At 37.7% G+C, this 19,685-nt stretch overlaps 1 protein-coding gene across 9 annotated transcripts in view; it reads left to right on the top strand.

The window, feature by feature from the left end:
* The window catches only part of ANAPC10 (anaphase promoting complex subunit 10), a 140,497-nt gene that overhangs the window by 19,557 nt on the left and 101,255 nt on the right, over positions 1-19,685 (top strand). For 5 of the 9 annotated variants that reach the window (XM_068187774.1, XM_068187772.1, XM_068187771.1 and 2 more), the window contains exon 5: positions 14,788-15,174. The exons of the other annotated variants lie outside the window; for them this stretch is intronic. In XM_068187774.1, coding sequence (XP_068043875.1) covers positions 14,788-15,018 — 231 coding nt within the window. In that variant the 3' untranslated portion in view covers positions 15,019-15,174. Of the gene's footprint in view, positions 1-14,787; positions 15,175-19,685 lie in introns of those variants that run through there. 9 annotated transcript variants of the gene reach the window in all.

The raw sequence follows: 19,685 nt of genomic DNA, 5'->3' as shown, positions 1-19,685 counted from the left end.
TGATGCTCATCTAGAACATCTTTGTGGTGCTCAGTCAGGTGAACCCCCTCAGCTGATCAGAAGTCATTTGAACTGTGCTTTACAAAACATGTGATACTGTGCACTTGCAAACTGGAACATTTAGCAACATCTACTTTATCTCTTGTGTTTGATCTCTCTGCACTTGGACAGAAGGATGGAGACCCTGGCAGGCAAACTGTTTAATGCAGCTTTTTACTTGGGTGTTTGAAGGAGTTCCTGGTCACATAAGGCTTCAAGGTTTGAACTAGGGAAAATGAAAATCTTTGTTGTCTCTGTTGGCTGGCTGTACAATTTATTGGCTTTTGGGGAAGTGGACTCTAGATATCTGACCTTGCAGTTACTTAGCAGAGCAAGGAGGTGGGTGCCATTGAAGAAACTGTCTGAAACAAGGGACATTTCTTTGGTCTCAAGAAGGTAGCATGTTAGGAAGGAGATCTTGGAAAAGTGCAGTAGACCTGTATTTGGAAGGGAAATTATATTTTTTTCTGTAGTAAAGGGCCCTGCATACTGCATTGGAATTGTTAAATAAAGAGCTATTTCTTGATCTCATTTTTCTTCTTCTACCCTACCACATTCTATAGTCATGATCTTTCCCATTCTATAAGTTCCCTGGGCCTGAGTAATCCAAAATTATCTCCTCTGGTTTTGGATTCCAAATGTGAAAACATTGTGGGAGTCACACCACCATCTTTTGCTTAAAGGATGTAAAAAAACATCCTTAAAGTTGTGTCAAAGCTGACAGTAAGATGCTGCTCGCTCAATCCTGCTTTCCTCTTTCTGGAGAGGTTGCTCACCATTGGGAAACTTCTTGCCTTTGAGCTACTTTTTTTCTACACTGTGAAGTAGGATTGGGAGGATAAGGTCAGTGAATTATAAACAATCATCTTTGATTTACCTGATTGCCTTCATAGACTTAACTGTGGAGAGTAAACCTTGGAGAGAGCACTAGATATTTTCAAAAATTAAGAAGTGCTAAATATAGGCAGCAAGGTCAAATCCAAGACTGATTCTGATCCCTCTTGGTGCTGCTACTAGCATAGTGTTAAAATCCTCCAAAGAGTAAAGCCAGCAGTCAACATTTAATTTGGTTTAAGCATAAGAAAAGATATGAAAGGAACGGGAATTTTCTTGGATACCTAAGAAATTTTTTGCTGTCATCTCAACTGGTGCTGGTCAGCTGGCAGAGCACACCTCATTTTCTATTTCACTTGAACAACTGGTAGGCACTATCAGCTGGAAACCTCCTGTGACTGTGTTCACCACCCTTTGCCAAACCAACAGTTTGGCAGTAGGGTGGAGGGAGGAAGTTGCCCCAGTTTAGAAGAAATTGGGAGCCAATTTGCCCACCACTTATTATTCTCTGTATATGTGGCTTCCATGTTATAATACCTTTATTTGCATCTGTACAAATGCAGTCACACTTGGCTATTTGTAGTACATAGTGCCTTGTGGCAAAGTTATCAGGTATTGCTATTAATTAGGATTAAAAAAACCCCAAAACAAATCCGTTAAATGCACTGGATGTGCCATGCTTTGTCAGGTCAGTACTAAAAAGAAACAACCAAAAATTTCCATAAATTCAGGTAGAAATAAAGGAACAAGTGTATTCTGTGAAGGTATATGAGGGGATTTTATAATTACTATCAGTTGTTTTTTTTTTTTTTTTGGGTCATTCTAGTGGAACACCGAGATTATTGACTAGGAAAGCAGTTCTGAAAGGAATTCTCTTGATGTGGTAAATTAAAGCAATCCTCAGTGTTGAGAAGAAAATGCTCCCTGGCAGGTGGTAGAGATGTAGAATGAATACAGGGTTCTGGACTGTAAGACTCAGTTGCTTCAGAGCTGCCACCATGGCAGTTCTTTCCAGAGGGAGGTCTTGCTCTTGTGATTACTGAAATGTTATTTTGGTCAGGGATCACATGTCTGTGTGTAGCTTTGATGAGAAGAACACTGCTACACAGGGTCTACATTCAATACTTTACTAAGTTTTATTGGGTGAGAAGGGATTGAATGTGGTGTTATCCTGTTCCTTATCTCAAGTAGTGCATGGAAATGTTTCTATAGATATGAAGTATAAATTTATTTCTTTCTGAGGGCTGTTCTCTGTCTTAATCTGTCATAAGATAAGCGAGATCATGTGTTTGAATCAGAAAAACCTTTCCCAGGCTTTTTCCATTTTCCGTGCGAACACGCAGGAGAGGGTGGAGTGAGAATAATAATGTATCATATGTGTCTGGCTTGAGGGTCTGTGCTCTCTAGCTGCCTTCATCCAATTCCTAAAGTCAGTTTATCTAACAGATATTTCAGAATGAATTCTGGAGTGTTTTATGTCTCATGTTAAAGGAATGTTATCAAATACAGTTTTTATTGAAGCTTTTTATGAATGCTGTTCTCAGTCACAGTTTTTGAGTGAATCATGTGGCATAGCCCCTAATACGTCTTTTAAAATTATTATTTTCCCCCCTCTGTATTTGTCAGAGATCAAATTAAACTTTGAGTATGAAGGTTAATTTGGATTATATCTACCAGCAAATGCAGAAAACTCTAATTTGTTTCTCTTAGTTGAGATGAATCTGTAACTTAGTAAAATGATGTTGCTGAGCATCATTTTTACCTTATTAAGGTAAAAATCAAATAATGTTTTATGTTTTCATTGTTTCAAAAAGAGTTGCAATTCAGTATCAGAAGAGACAACGTAGTAAAATTTTGAAGTAGGCTTCCCTCTCCTTGACCAGGTCTCTGTTGTGATTATGATGGTTACCATTTGCAATAGAGGTTTTCATAAATCAGCTTTTGGTAAATCTGGCACTGCTGGGGTAGGAACTTTTATTGTGGAATTACTGGGCTTTCTTCTGTTTCTTTATACTGTCATGAGGAGTTAAAGCTTTACTTGCATAGCAGAAATAAATTAAGCAGAAGAGCATATATAGCCACAGGACTTGTAGATGTACAGTAAGTCACACAGATTTGCCATCCAGTTCCATTTGCTTGTTGTTGACTGCACTTTGCTAAGCAGTAAGATGACACCCCACAGTAGCTCTAGAGGACATAGCAGGCCTGCTGGTAAGCAAGTTTTTAATTAACTCATTCTCATACTTTGTTTTCCACTGCCCCCTCATTTTTCAGGAGCCTTCTTAGGATGTACTTTTATTTTGATTCTTACACAGGTCATGGTGAAGAGCTCATGTTCTTGGTCTGTAGGATGTAGCACTAAGGCTATTCCAGATGCTGTTTGTAGTAGAAATGCTGTTGCAGCGAGAGACAAAGCATAGTGCCACTGAATACCTTTTAAAATTGTATATTTTTTTAGTGAATGGTGACTTGAGGGACCTTTGACTCCCAGAAAGAAGTCAAGAAATAAAATTCATGTAGATTGAAAGAAGCAGAGTCTCAAGTCTGATCTCCACATAAAACAACAGATAAAAGTGGGCTTTTTTTGGACACACCTTCTTATTGATTTCTAAGAAAACACAAGCAAAAATAAAAACTCTACTGCATTTGTTCCAGTACATTAAAGAAATTCTGTTTAGATGTAAAATTAAATGCTTCCATTGGGCAACAGTTCTGATTCCAGCTTTGCAAATTTATGGAAGTGTATTCTGGCTCACATGAAACTATCCAGCTGAACCTCTGACAGATATATTTCTTCTCTTTTAAAGTTCATTTGTATGAAAATATATATCCAGTGAGACATGTTTACGAATTTGGGATCTTTCTGAGATGAGACTCTGCATTGCATTTTAAATTTGCACAAAATAGTTTTCACTGCAGTCTCTTGGATTTGTTTCCAATGAGTAAATATTTCTTGAGCTGAGCATTATGCTCTGGATCCTGTGAAATGCTACTCTGCATTTGCTTATTGTGTGCTACAACACACTTGAGTAATCTTGAAGTTTATCAGGTTTTGCCCCACTTGCCTTTACTGAGCATCCATGGACTCCTTGTCCAGACACAGAAATGTTTGCATACTGTACTTCTGCAGGATTTGGGGATTATTTACAGAGGTTTAGGATCTTTAAATTCGTTGATTTTTGGGAGAGGTAATTTTCTGTAATTCTCAGAAACAAGCCACTCCTTTGAAACCAGGAGAAATGCTTTCTCTTAACCCCAGTGCTTTTTGTGTCTTAAATCAACAACTTGTCCTCTTGATGGTAAAGAATTAGTAGGTTTTTTTTTAATTTGGTAGCACTCATGTATAAGTTGTTTCAGTTTTTTCCTGACAAATGAAGTCACTCAGGAACTACAGTCTTGTGTAACAGGTAAAAAGTTAGAGCCATGCAGTTTTGTGGGCCCATCTTCTGGTAGAAGATCAGATATCTAGTTCTCTTCAATGTGTAGTAATAGCCCTTCTCAGTGAGGGGATGAGGTTTTTTTTTTGTTTTGATGTACTTTCTTCCCCTCACTATAAAGCACTATAAAGAGTGCTTGAGAGCTAGCAGCTGGCTGCTACTACTATGGACTTTCTTTAAATATGATATTCCAAATTTTTTTACATTTGTTCATTTCCCATATTAATTTTCTGCATTCTCTGGGATGCAAAGTGCATGGCATGAAATGTGGTCACTAGGTTATTGCCGCTAAGTTATTTGAGATGGTTTGATAGAGAATTAACTCAATGTGGCCAGTTTTCAGGCACTTAAATCTTTAATATTCCTTGCACAATTTTTTTTCCCCAAATACTTTCTTTGTATAATTTAACTGTAGCTATGTCTAGACATATTTCCTGGATATGGCTAAACAATTTTCAAGGTAAATTATGACCTGGACGTTTTTTGCACTTTCATACAAACATAGTATCATTCCATTATATATATAGGAGAAATGGGAACTGCAGACATCTGCAATACAGTTTTCATCGAATTTGCAAACTTCTGCCCCTTTGTAAAATTAGTTATTTCCCATAAATATTTTCCAGCCTTAACTTCCATTTTCAAACAATTTGTGCAGTGCACCCATAGAATACATTTATATTGTTCCTGCTTGTACCCAGCAGTTCTAGTTTGAAAAAAAAATCATAGGACTTCTCCCTTTATGCTTTGCTGTCTTCTAGGTTTTAATGTGTTCATTCTATTTGCCTTAAGCTCCTCTTGTATAAGGCCATGGTTCAAAGCACTTGTTTCTTGTTCATAGAAAATTCTGTCTATACTCCCTTTCTTGGAAGATTCTGTAGTGTTAACCATAGAATCATTTAAGTTGGAAAAGACCTCTAAGATCATCAAGTTCAGCCTGTTCTGTTGCCTTTAATAAAAGGCAGCTGCTTTGTCCCATTCTTCAGTCAGCAGTTCCATTTGTAATGCAAATTCACCTGAGCTTCAGAATGGTTTTTTAAATATATGTTCAGACTTCTTTGCAGTAGAATGTTCCACTACCCCAGTTCAATCTGTTTCTGTTCTCTTTGTGTAGCTGTCTCCTCTTTCATTACTGGTTTCCCCTGCCTCTCTTCAGTAGATGGTTGAAGTGCTACTCTCTTCCCTGAGAGCAGCCTGACTCACCTGAAAGTTGTAGGAGATGATGTCTCCTTGTAGGAGATTATGTTTACTTTGGGTGGATGCTTCTCTGAAGGGAGGGACTAAGATTTTGCTATCTCACTACAGGGAAATCTTAGGGCTTTTCAGTGCTTGGGGTTGAGAATTCAAATTTATGACTAAGATACAAACTTAAATAAAAGTGCTAGTAATGTATTGTCTTAAGTAATTTTTAACAACTGTGTGCCCTTTTTCTGTTGTTATGAAAACCTCAGTCCATGTACTTAACCAGATGGGGTTTTTTTTATACTTTTGTCACTATTTTGTGTTATGACTAAAAACTTTTGAATGCAGATAATACTATTTGTTTGAGTGAATGTGGGAAGTTGTAGTGGCTTTTGTTATGTTTGACAGTTGGTTTTTTTTCCTCAAGCTTCTGATCTGCTAAAAGTTACTGAGGCTTTTCAAAAGCAGATTGGTCATCATCTGCTAGATTCCTACTTAGAAGTATCCCTACACAGTTACCTTGTACACGTTGGAACTTCTCAGTTACTTGTCCATAAAATGAAGAAATATTGCAGTGAGATAAGCTTCGATTTGAAGTGCTTCCCTAAAGGTATAAAACATTTGTTTTCACTAAAGGAGATTTGCAGTTCTTTCTAAATTTGCAATGTGCAGCACTGGCTATTTAATTTATTGTAACTTTTTGGTTGGCTTTTGGTTTTTTAAATGTACTGTTTCTTTTCTCACATCTGCATCTATAATACTCTAAGCTACTAATAATTTGAGTTGTAAAGTACCCTGGTTTAAAAAAAAAGTATTTTAAAAGTCCCTCATTCTTCTTTCAGAATGCTGGAATTTTGAAAAGACTTGCAGCAAACCATGGATTTTCTGCCATTCATTCTTAAGGCCAGACTGTCCAAATGCAGTCTGTTCCAGTATGTTTGCGACTAAAACTTTACCCAACTAGGTAGCAGAAATAGGCAAACTGAGGCAGAAGGTTGTTTTGGGCTGCATTACCTATTTTTTTGATACTGTCAGCCAGGAATTTTTTTGTAGGTTTTTCATCTTCAGTGGACTGTCTGCCAAGCTCAGGGGAAGTAACAGGTTCACACTGGAGTCACGTTCCTGTAGGTTTGAAAGATTTCCCCTGATACCAGGAACCTTCTCAGAGTTGCAGTGCCCTTGCAAAGGTATGGCATTCCTGTGGATTGTGATAGCTGTGAAGTGAGATTAGGTCCCTGCAGGAGAGTAGTATTGCAATTAGCGTGTATTTGCCTTCCCTTCCTCCACTCTTGACTGCTTCTTAAATGAGTTATGAAACCCATTTTTCTTTAAATCAGAGATCCAAAATTTCACAGCTGTTATGGCTAATTTCAGTTGGAAACAGTATTCCTTCTGGAGCAACAGATTCCTGTTAAGATGGAATCTCTTTTAGCTGGTACCAAACTAAACTTAGATAGCTTCCTGCTGTGGTTAGAAGGTTTGCTTTGGAGTTTTAGGCCTTAATTCCATACTTGCACATATGAAACACCATTCCTAGACTGCATTGTCATTCTGTATTTGCTGGTTGGATCATTCTGCTTTTCAAAGGGACAGGGAGAATGTTATTTTTCCCGAAGTTCCAGTGGACGGTGCAACTTAAAGCATACACAGCATAGCAACCCTTCTCTAACGAGTTTTAATTTATGGATGTGTCCAGCATAAAGTGTTATGTGAAAGTTCAAATGACCTCACTTAATAGGACTTCAAAAATGTAAGACTGAAAAGCAACCTGTCCAAGACTATTCAACATTTTTGTCCTTTTCTGAAGCAATATATACCTCTTGAGGTATGTATTTTTGTAATGAATGTTGAGCTGCCTATCTATTGTTCTTCACAGAACATACTAAAAAAAAAAAGTGCAAATGGCACAGCAAATGGGAAAGCAGTGTTTCTTTCTTCCAGAGAGACTTTCCTAGTAAACAGTCTGTGACAAATTCCTGATGGTTTCTGCAGGTAAATTTTCTAGAATGAAGAACTCTTTTCAGCCACATTCTAGAGAATGAAGCATTCAAAGACTGTTGTCAATTTTTTTCCTTTCTTTTTGCTTTTTTTTCCTGCCACCTGGAGTTAAGCAGACAATATTTTCTGAAATTTCAATTGAGTCAGACAGTTGTGGCTGACAATTTCACAGAGGTTTAGCATTTGGCAGGTTATTCATTTGTCTGTCAGGCTGGATGTACCTGACTATGCAAGTGCTGTGAGCAGATGCAGAGGTGGGATTGTGATGGGCAGGGTGGTGGTTGTTTAAGTACCACGGACAGGGGCCCCTCCACATGTGTCCAGACCATCCATGACTTCATCTGTCAGTTTTGTGTGTGGGCAGTTCAGCACAGCCTTGACCCTTTTGCAGGCATCATTATGTGGGAGTCTTTATCACTTGTTGCTTTTGAAAGAGCTGTTTTTCCTGTGAATCCATGCCCTAAAGCTCTTGGTATTCCACAGTGTGTGCCAGTGTACCCCATTTGACAGTAGGCTGATGCGCACGCTTACTCACCAGAGGCTCCTCATCATGTCTAAGACTAAATTGTTGTCCTCTTATGTGTTCTTCATCTGACTTCAGCAGAATTCAAAGACAGACGATGAGGGCATTCATAAAGCATTAAACCCTGTTAACCATTCCATGGATTAGATTTCATCTCTTCCTAATTTCATTCCTGTTGTAGTATTGAAATTCTTCCTGAATCAGCTATGTGCATCTTAGAAGATATTGCATTGGTTTCTCAGCAGAACCAAATAAAAGAGTTCCTTTTTAAATGTATGGGGAAATGATAATCAGGGCCCCCAATTCTAAAGAATATCAAAATGGACCAGTCACTTGACACCATTTCATGAGTTTGCTGGTCAGTCATTCTGCCAAATGAAGTTTAGGTTGCATCATGCATGGCTCAGTTGGCATCATCTGCTCCCTTCAGAAAGCAGCAATGGGGCACAACCCACTGATGTTGTCCAATGTTTTTGTGCTGCTCAAGTAATCCAAACAGGAAATCTGGAAAGGCAGTGCAAGAATCTGTATTTAAGCATTGTGAATACTAATCCTTGACCCACCAAGGATTTGCTTTTCTAGATTAACTTTTCTTCCTTTTCTATGTATTCTTTACAGCTTAGTTTGAGTGTTTTGTTTTCTTTCTTTTTATTGCATACAACTTTCTAACACCTGGGCATAGATTAATTTTTAGTGTTTTAATCTGGAGCAAAATAGCCTGAAGGAGGTTCCATAAAACTTCTTGCAAGGATCTTTTGGACCTTTTTTCAACCTTCCCAGTCTTCCCAAAGGTAATTTCTTTCACTTTATTTGAACAAAGAGCTTATAGGATACTAAAAGATGGGAACTTTTAGTGTTTGCAAGTTTCATTCTCTAATATAGCTTATTCTGCAGCTGATCTCCTGTCTACCCAAATCCACAGCTGACTCTTCCTGAGGAGATGGACTGTGCTCCTTTAGACTCTTCAGGAACTGCAGTTTAAAAGAATGGAAAACTTCTTTTGCCTAATGGACTGAAATGAGATTTCTTGACCGTTTAAGGAGGTGGCTGATTAAGACCACAGAGGCACCTCCTTAGGTGGTCGTTGCTTCATCTGAGCACACAAGTGTGCTGTTCACAGTGGGTCCTTTGAGCCTGTTGCTGTGTTCCCTGTTAAGTTGCTAATGTGGTGTCCCTCCTTTGGCTCACTTGGAACTCACCAAGTTTCTTTTGGACATGCTTCATTTTTTCTGCTGGAACTGGTGCATCACTGCTATTAACTGGTTCTCTTCCTTCCTAAGTGAAGTGATGGCTGAAGCCCAAGCCTCTGCTACTTCGTGTGTTGACAGTTCTAATACTTGGAATTATGCAGAGGCACACAGATTCTCAGTCCTGGTAACTAAATGGTAGGACATGGCTGTTATGGAAACAGGATTTTGGAAGTTAAGCCAACTTTCTTTCTTCTTTCCAGTTGTTGTGAAAACATATTTGGATAGCTGTAAAAAACAATGGCTAAACAGGAAAAAGCCTTTTCCTACATGGGAAAGTTCATGTACTGATAAATATTTAATTTCTGAACATAGCATTTCTTTTCTTTGAAACTTAGTTTTATAATCTGCTGCTTGGAAGAATACATTATTTATTGGGAACACCTGCTTTGAAAAGCTTAGGTTTTTATAATAACTGTATTGTAAGAACTAGCTAAGCACATAGAGAGACAAAATTATATGTGTGAAGAAGAGTCTAGCCACTACTTTTAATTCATAGTTGGCTGAGTCACTAAAACAAAAAGCAGCTTTAACAGTTTCATGAGAAAAGTAGAAGGAGTAAAATTAAATGCTATTTGATTTCACAGCCATTTAAATCTAGTAGTAAAGTTGATGAAATGGAAATTTGATGAGGTACAAACATCTCAGAATCATGTTTCATGCTGAAGCTGTGATGGCAGCAAGAATTCTCAGCTTTCTGTCAGGGGGAAAAATGAGCTGCTTTTTCTTCCTATATGTATTTAGTCCCCTGAACTGGGAGCCCTGTCTAGCACACATCTGGGATGTGTTTGTAATTACACTGAATGTGAAACTATTTACAGTGAGTGTTTTCCTCTCTATATCTTCACAAACGATAACTTTAAAGGGCAGGAAAAATCAAGTCTTATTTCAAGGATGTTAGCCTATTGTAAATATAGCCAAAAGCTTGGGATGCATTTGTAACCTTAGTAGAAATAGCAGTTAGAGTTATATGCCATTCGGAGACACCACAGAATGTAAACAAAATATCACTGAGTGTGGAAAAGAGGTCAATATTCAGTTTAGGTAGGATTAATACTATAGAATCTTTTATTAATACTATAAAATCTTTGAGTAAATAACTTCCTAGCCTCTAAGGAGGCTAGTGATTGTAGAAGAAGTTTCCTCCTAAAAGCTCTGGTCTTGTGTTCAGTCACCTCTCTGAAGTGTAGCCTCAAGTTGCCTTGGTCTTATTTTCTTTTTTTAAATTTATTTTGTTGTGTGGTTTGTGTCTACTATGGTAGGACACTCATTAGTTGCAATAGTAGCCTTGCCAAATATGTATGGAATTCTGTAGAACCTCTGGACTGTACAATAAAGTGAAGAAAAAGGGCTTTTATAGAGGCTGGGGAGGAGAATTCCATTGAGAACATTAATTTTCCTTTGGCTTTCCAAATAACTTGGATTCCTGGAGCTGGTAGCATATGTCCATAGGTAAAGCTGTAGCATATAGAGGACAGGAAAAGTAAGAAAGCAACGGAGAGAGAAAGCAGGAGAAGAGCTAGAGTATAACAGCAGCAAGGACAAGTGAGTGATTTTTTTCCCTTTCAATTTTTATCCCTTTGTTCTTTTATTTTGACTTTCATGGTTTTCTTGTTTTCCAATTGTCACAAAATTTATAGTATTAGAAGCAAATATAAAAAAGCCACAAACCCTGGGCTTTTAGTATATTGTACAGTAGGACTAGTCTAGAGCTGCAGGAACTGTCCTGAGTTACCAATACTTAACTTGCAGTGATTCATTCCTAAGTTTTCTTTAAAAAAAAAAAAAAACAACACTTTTCTAGAAAAACACGTAACAGAAAGAAATTTTGAATTTTTAATTTCACTCAGATGATTAGTAGTAAAGCTGATTTTTAAAAATTTCTTGGAAGACAGTTAATTTTGACTGAGTCTTAATGATCTACACAAGATTAAAAATATGGGAGGTAACTTAATCTGGTATTTGCTTGTAGTGGACTGATGCTATGGAGTTGAGGTGAAATATAAATATATCTGTATGTGTGTGTGTCTATGTGTATACAGTGGTCTGTGCTTTTAAAGAACAGGCTTGATTTTGAGCAAAGTCAACTGAAATGGATTTCAAGTGTAGTATTTTATTATGGGTGGAGCTGCCAGTGCCACCTGTACTTAAGGTTATGTGACCCTTTCCATTTTAAGGCTTAACTGTTGGTTACTTTGACTTTTGCCGAAGTTCACTTCAGACAGATTTTTCCATGTGAGATAATCTGCTTTGGGTTGAATTTTTTGAAAGTTTCAGCCAAAGCAGTTCAGTTCCAAGAACAAGGCTAGTGAAAAGTATGCTGTTTTGCTTGTATGAGAATATTCTGGTGTCCTTCTTTGATGCTCCAGTGCCCCCAAGCTCTAAAGCAAGGATTTGAAATTTGGCAATAGTTCAGCCTTTGTGTTGAGGATGTGCCTTTTGCCTCCCTGTAAAAATCCACCCAAATTTCCAGACCAGTTTATGAGGCTTTGAAAGATTGCCATTTGCATGGGCTTAATAGGAATTTCTTAAAACTTCACAGTAAGCTTCCTTTAGATTCTGTTCACACTGGGAATGCTCCAGGCAGAGTAGAGCTGCATATTTCATCCCACTTCTGCTAGGAGTTGTGACAGCTGGGTCTGGGTGCTGACATTGAGCTAGGAGTGGGCAGCATTGTGTCTTGTATCACCCCTGCCTATCCCCATGTCCTGTTCCTTCTCCCTGGTGATGGACCTGGCCCCTCTGGAAAAAGAAACTGTTTCACTCATCTGAAAGAGCATGACAGATGTGGAGGAGAAGAATTTGGGAGAGTGTGTGTGTCTGGTTTATACCATTCCTTTCGTTGCAGAAAATGTGTCTATCATACTGGCAAAACAATATTTCCTTTTCTATTGAGCATGCAGTTTGGTTTTGTTGCATTTAAACCTCGGTCGTTGAGTAGGTATCAAGATTTTAATTAACTATGTGAGCATCAATAAAAAAAAAAAGGTTAGTCTCAAATGTCAGTTCAGGAATGTTAGAGGGCAGAAATCAAGAGCTCACTTTTTTCAAACACTGGAGTCTGACATTTGCATTTATTACACTCTAGCCTCCAACTTCATCACAAGTGTTGTGTGTTTTGTCCAAGAGGCAACTGTTTGACTGGAATGGGGAAAGGAGCCTATTCTGAGGATGAGTCCAGGATTTGTAAGAGTAAAGGTTGTGTATTCATCTGTGAGGGAAGCTGAGAAAAAAAGTCTTTGTGGCTAAGACAGTTCAGTGGTGCTTGATGAATTGTGTGCTGTCTGTGCTCAGTTGTGGTGTTTCTACAAGGGGTGCTCAGGTGACTGTTCCTAGGTGGCTGCTCAGACTCTGTTGTGGCTGGCTTGAGATCTTGTATCCATTTGCAGAAATGCAGGACTGCAAGTGAATTCAGTGGGAGCAAAACCTCCTGCAAAATCCTGTATTTCATTTAAGACAGTAAAAACCCGCTCAGAGGATGTGAAGTTTGACATGTGGAGCCAGGGAACCTTTTAGTCTGTCTAGCCTAATGCCTTTGTTGCCAGTTTTACAGGTGAAGGAATGACTTGTACCATCGCTATAGAAAGACTTGGGGAGAAACTGGCTGCCTTTGTAGCAGGACTGGGAAATAACATGCTGTAAATAGAATATATAATCACCTCCTTTGATCAAGGATGAAACAAAGCATTGGGAAATATGCCATACTTTTATCTTTCCTACATTTTTTAACTAAAAGTTACTTAGTGTTAACTGATCTATTTCATCCTGATTTAAGCATAAAAATCTTAGTATCTTAGCTCTTGGAACTCAAATTTTCCACTTTGAATTAGTAGTCAAAATTTGTAAATGCCGAGGATAATATTAAAATGCAAGTTTTATTAGCCTTGTAATTCTTTTCAAAATCACAGTCACATGACTTTAGTAGTAGAATAAAGTGGTAGGAGGATCTTCCTTCTCTGTTTACTGTGAAGATGGAAAGCATCCTTGTTTAAGGTGTTTACTGCCACTTCACCATGATAAATTTCCCCTTTGTAAAGCTGCTTCAACAAGACATCTTTTTTTTTGTAAAGTCAGCCATGACCTGAAGTTTCCTATGGAAAAAAAAATTAAAGTTTTTTGAAAGGGACAGTGCTACAACAAATAAGTGACTGTGTGTTTGTGGAAATGTCTAGCTCCCAGAGTGAAATTATTTGCTGCTAAGGTTTGGTGAATTTAATGCTTCGGAAATAATTTGTTGGAGAGTCTGCAGCAGTGGAGAGTTTTGGGTTGTGGTTAATTGTTGGGTTTTTTTCTTGTTCTTTCTTTTAAGGTGGAGGTGTAAAAGATTTTTTTGTCTGCTCTGATTTTTTTGTCTGTAAGCTGAAGTAGTCATCAAGTTTTTTTACTTGTGTCTTGGGTTGTTTTCTCAGGGTGTCTGCTGTCTCTGAACCAGTAGCTCTCAGATGGGTCTTTTGAAAGCTTCAGCATAAACAAGGCATTTGTCAGGATGTGCCATGCTGTATTTTTGGGAGAAAGATGGGAATTTTGAGCTGCTCAAAGCACATACATCTTCCTTCGGGGAACTCAGCTGCTAAGAACAGCACTCTTATTTGCTTAGCTGTGTGAGTCCACTTGCTAGTGGACAATTGCTTTGTGTTTTGTTTTCTTCCCCCCACTCCCAGGACTTCTATTTACTTGTGTGCTCTTCCATGTGTGTTTTGAGCTGTGCTTTGAAGTTGGGCCACTAGTTTTAAACAAAAGCTGTTGCCATGCTCTGCATAGCATCCAGTTTGATTTCAGCAATCTCTTGTGTCAGTGATGTGGTTTGGAGTTAAAAAAATGCTGTCGTTTGCTTGCCTTGACATTGGTTTGTATAGGATTAAAACTGAAAAAGAAAAAAATCATCATATCACACTGGGTATGTTGTATAAAAGGCAAGTCAAATGTGATTAGAATGTGATTTAATGACTGTGCAGCAATTATTAATTGGTCTTGATACATGAGATGAAGTTTGAGGTATCCTCTATTTTTATCTCTGTCACCTTCCTTTTCCTCTTCCCCAGTCCCCCTAATAATCTGAGGAATTTCTGAAAACCCAGAACTTTGTGTGCATTTAGTTTCCTACATAAGTCACTCTAGTATATTGTACTTCAGAGTGCCTAGATAAAACAATTTAAAATGCATATTTTGTCATCTTTGAGCATTTCAGTAAGAAGGTCCAAGTGCTACACTTTTACTTTCTTAAATTTATACTGAAGTCTGTATTCTTTTATAATGATCTTTATTTTAAGATTAGGGCACAAAATGAGGAATAGCTTCTGAAAGGCAAAAGCAAACACAACTGCATACAACCAAATTATTTCGTATACATTTATGTGAGCAGTAAATTAGCTACGAGTATTCAACTCTGTTATTTCAAATTATTTTGAAAAAGTAACTAAAATCTGATTAACAAGACTGCTTTATTAAAGGATTTAATATGTGATCATTTATATCAAGTATGTGAACTGTTTCTGAATGTTTTGCTCTTCTGTCTTGTTTTTGGCAGCAACTGGAATTAGTGGAACCCAGTGGCTGGATCCATGTTCCTCTAACAGATAACCACAAGAAGCCCATTCGCACCTTTATGATCCAGATTGCTGTTCTAGCGAATCACCAAAATGGAAGAGACACTCACATGAGGCAAATCAAAGTGTACACCCCTGTGGAGGAGAGCTCCATTGGTAAATTTCCCAGATGTACAACAATTGATTTCATGATGTATCGCTCCATCAGATAAAATTTCCTCATGAGGAACAATAAAGGTATTTTTTCATTACAGTTATCTTTGCTAAAGTATTCAGATACGTAAAGAGTTGGGTTTACTTCATTGTAATTATATCTTTAATTTATACTTTGTACAATTTTGAAATAAAGATAATCATGTGTTACAGTATGTTCTAGTCTTTAATTTTGTTTCTTTTTCTAGGAGTCTGAGTGCTCTTGTACTCTCTGAGAGAGAAAAAACAATCCAGGCACTCTTAAAAGAATATATTTGACTGGGTGGGAATCAATAATTTATTTGATAGAATACAGGTATTTTGGGGGATGATTTCTTCCCCTAATGAACATGGATGGAAATAGTCCATTCCTCTACCTAAAAACTGCTCTTTAAAAAGTTGCTCCTCTTCTTGAACAGACATGCTCTAAGGATATTACCAGCAGTAACTTCCCATTATTGCTTATGCTAATGTGCTGTACCCTATTCTCTAGAGGGTTGTTTCTGCTCAGTGGCCGTGTGCATGGATTTAGCCTTCTTTGTAACTACAAAGTAAATCATAGAATTGCAGAATATCTCCAGTTGGAAGGGACATGGAAAGATCATCGAGTCCAATGTGCTGCTTCTTGCAGGACTACCTAGAACTAATCCATGTAACTAAATGTTGTCCAGATACTCCTTGAACTGTAACAGGCTTGGTGTCATAACCATTTTCCTGAGGAACCTGTTCTAGTGACTGATAATGCAGTGAAGATGACAATGACATGGAGAAAGCCAAACCTTTCAAATTATTCAACTTAGTATATACATTAATATAGATACATTGAGTGTAGGTCATCTAGAGCATGATAGCTGTTGAAAATAGGTGATCTAGGAATGCTCTGGCATCCTGCAGCAGTGTAGGAATGAATGTGGTAGTCCAACACACCTTCTAAAATACTGGGAACTCAAGTATAACACAAGTAATCTCAAGTTCAGAGCACAGAATTATTTTAATGTGCGTTTTAAAGAAAAGGGCATTGCAAGGAAAATGTGTGCTCTGTCTGCTTGCTGTGAGTAGGAATATTTAACACCTCTACTAATGTCTCATAATCTAATCACTAGTTACTTAAACTTCTTAAAAATTGAGTAGATTTTAGAAAGAGAGGTTGTTGAAGTACAGAGGTTTCTTTTAAAGTGTTTGGTACTGATCAAACCCGTTCTTCCTCATAGCACCAGGAAAGTTGATGGTCAGTCTAGACTAATCTCAGCTAAGGAAATCTTTAGTCACTCTTCTTAATTGTGAGCAAGGAAAGGCTAATAATAGTGGAGGCTCATCAAACAATGATACATAATCCTGCAGAGGAGAAAGGAGGTGAAATAGAGGAAAATGGGGAGGATGTTGAAGAAGGAGGAAGATTTAACTGTTGAAACTTGTTTTATATACTTGATGAAGTTGTTGTTCACTGAAAAGTTTTATCTGTGGCTAAATTCCACAGTATTTAGGAGGGTCATTAAACAGGGTGTTTCCTGATAAAGAACTTTGTAGAGAAGTGCATGACTAGTTTAGGGTTTCGATTTAAATGTGAATTCAATCATTTCAGAAGGACCTTAATGGAGCTTTACCTTTCCCTGCAGAGGATGGATCAAATGCAGAATTCCTGTTCAGCAGAAGCTGGTTGAACTTGTGCCTTTCACCAAGTCTGTCACTGCTGTGGATTTTCTTATCTAGTGTCAGGGAGCTGTGCATTCCTATTCACTTAATTGAAACAAATTATGTATTTTTGATGTCCACTTCATAGTTTTCTTTTTTAAAAAACAACAATATACCTCTCCTGGATTTATCTAGTTACTTTTGCTAAGTTATGGCTTGTTTTTAAGAAAGGAGATTATGAGGCATGGAAGTTCCCTGTTTTTTTCCCCAGAAGTTAAGATGGCAGTTATCCATCCTAGCTTTGCATCGTCAAGCCACTGTTTCCTACTTAAGGATTCTACCACAGATAATTCTCTGATAATTTTGCGGTTTGGTCAGTAACATTTATCTTTTCATACATGTCACTCTGCAAGTGTTACATCTAGACTAATACTGCTCTGTGCCAAACATTATCCAATAAGCTAGGAACAAGCCTGTCAGCACAGTCGTCTTATTATTATTTCTGTCCTTCCATCAGTAGGCATAATTTTTGGAACTTTAGAGAGCTATTCTAGCTTTTATTGATTTTTTTCAGGACATTGATGCTCATGCAGGCTAGTGGCCAGCATTTGTGTCAAAAATTTGGAATTGTTATTTCTGACAGTCTCATTGAATAAGTTGAAATATAGCCTGACTACTTTTCCTGCTCTTCTGAAGTTGCAGATTGTGTTCAAGTGGTTTTAAGAACCCATGCTAGCCATGGTAGGCTGGATTATGTTAAGCTTTACAGTTGGGGAAGGAAACTGTACTTACTTAAAAACAAGTGCTGTGGCTATTCTAAATCCATATGAAATTTTTTCTGTGTTGTTTTGTAACAATTGTGGATACATTGCGTTTCATTGGTATTTATCTGTGTAGGTACATTTGGTTTTTAATGTTTTTGGCACTTGGTCATATAAGGCTACTGATTTTTAAGTGACGAGATCCTAGATAAGTGTGTCTGAAAATAAAGCAAGTTGCTGCCTTTGTGTATTAGTATGGTACTTAGTTTTTGAATTGGGATAAACAAACTGGGCTGCCAAGTCATTCAGGAAGTTACTTATGTATGTATTGCATTTAGCTTCTGCTTCTTTTCCATGCTCACTGTTTTCAGACATGCAGTTGCCTGTAATCTTATCACTTTCTCTTTTTCCCTTGTATAAGAAGCACCTGATAAAGATTGAGTAGTACAAGTAATACTGGAATAAATGACAGACAAAATGGAAGATGTATTTGTCCTGAAAAATCATGACTTGGTAGTGATTTGACTCATCACTTCAAATAGTAGTAATTTAGGGGTTTTAAAACCTTTTCTTGGAAGGTCACTAGGCCTTTCTACCTCACAGAACAGAAATTTGATTCCCAGTGTAAGTGTAAAAACTTTCCTTTTAATTCAACTTTAGCTTATTTCTTTTGCAGACACTAAGAAGAGGGAGGTAACTGAGTCACCAGGGTCTTGAACTCCTGTTGGAATGAAGGACTGTACCTGTGTTTTGACTAAGTCATGTCTGTGTGTCTTCTCAGCACCACTGTGTAAATAAAAAAGGCAGATGGCAGGAGAGTGAGAAAAGAGCTATTTGCTGCTCCTGGTTTCTAAAATGGAGACCAGCAAAACATTTATGTTTTGTTTAAATTCATATGAGGAATCTCTGGCAGAGCTGGATGTTGAAGGCATATCATCACTGTCTTCTCTTTTCACTGTGAAGCTGATTTTCAGATAATCCCGTTTCGAAGACAATTTTTTCAGTAATGCAGTTTCTGTATGTAATTCCATTTAAAAGTTTAAACTGTATTTTGGGTTTTGCTGTTCTGATTTAGTCTGTAGGGGAGTTGCTTTTACCAGCACTTTAACTATAGATGCACCACTGATACTCTTCAGTTGAGCTTTGGTGCTTGTTCTTACCTCTCTGAAGTGAGTCTCACTGTTGGTAGTTGTTTTTCTTTCCCTGTGTTAAAACAGTTTAAGGGAAGTAATCGAAGCATTATTTAGGCTTGAAATCTGTTTATATGTTAGAGAGAGACAGATACTGAGATTGCCAGTATCTGATTAGCAAAACCTCATGAGCTTGGGCATAATGGAAGATGTGATGGAAGAGACTGAAGGACCATGGAGAGCTACCAGGTATTGGGAGGGCAAATTGTTACCTCACCTAACTGGGCAAGCCACAGCTCTAGGCATTAGGTCATTGCTTGAAAAATCCCCACCTTTCACACAGCAGTATCCAGCAGTAATTGTAATTGCCTGGACTCAAAAACTGCAAGTGAAACAGGTACTTAGGCAATTCATGTCACCTGAAGTGAGTCAGGGTGATAATAGTGGACCTAGTAATTAGAGCCAAACTGTACTACGCCCTGTAAAGAAAGAAGGAGAGTCAGAAACTACTGTAGTAAACTTCTCGGGAAATTCCAGACTTTAGCCATTTGTCAACCATAAATATGTGTCTTTGGTTCAAAAAGAGTGAGTGGGTTTTTCTATAACCTGTATTTTCAGGATGGGTCTGCTTAGTAATACACAAAAGAAGAGTTCATTGTTCTGCCAGGCTTAAATGAAAGCATAAATGGTCATCATAGTGTTGCTGTATTTTTCTGTGTAAATGAATTATGGAGATAATTTTTAGTGGATATTTTCCCAAAATTTACAAGTCAGCTCTTCAGCTTTAGGAGAATGTATCTGAATTTTTGGGATCCCAGTGTGTGCTTGCCTGCATGGGGAAAGTAGACGTTTGGGCTCTGAAGAGCCCATGGTTATAACAAGCAGTGCAGTACTGTGCTTTCAGAGCCTGACTTGTTTTATTCCTGCTAACCTTTGCGCTCTTATTCCTAAGTTTTGTCATTCTGTGTTAATGGTTAATTAACATTGATGCATTGATTGCAAGAATACTTTCAGTTCCTTTGCATGTATACACAAAAATAGCTGTTTATTTAATATTTAACTACCAGATTACTTCTTGAATTAAATGCAGTAGATTTTTGCTGGAGCATGAGATAACAATCTAAATGCAATTAAAATGTTCATAATATTAAGAGTATGTCCCTC

Source organism: Anomalospiza imberbis, chromosome 4, assembly GCF_031753505.1.
Source record: "Anomalospiza imberbis isolate Cuckoo-Finch-1a 21T00152 chromosome 4, ASM3175350v1, whole genome shotgun sequence".
Classification (NCBI taxonomy): domain Eukaryota; kingdom Metazoa; phylum Chordata; class Aves; order Passeriformes; family Viduidae; genus Anomalospiza; species Anomalospiza imberbis.
Note: the sequence above shows the minus strand (reverse complement) of the source record. Positions and strands in the feature narration are given on the sequence as shown.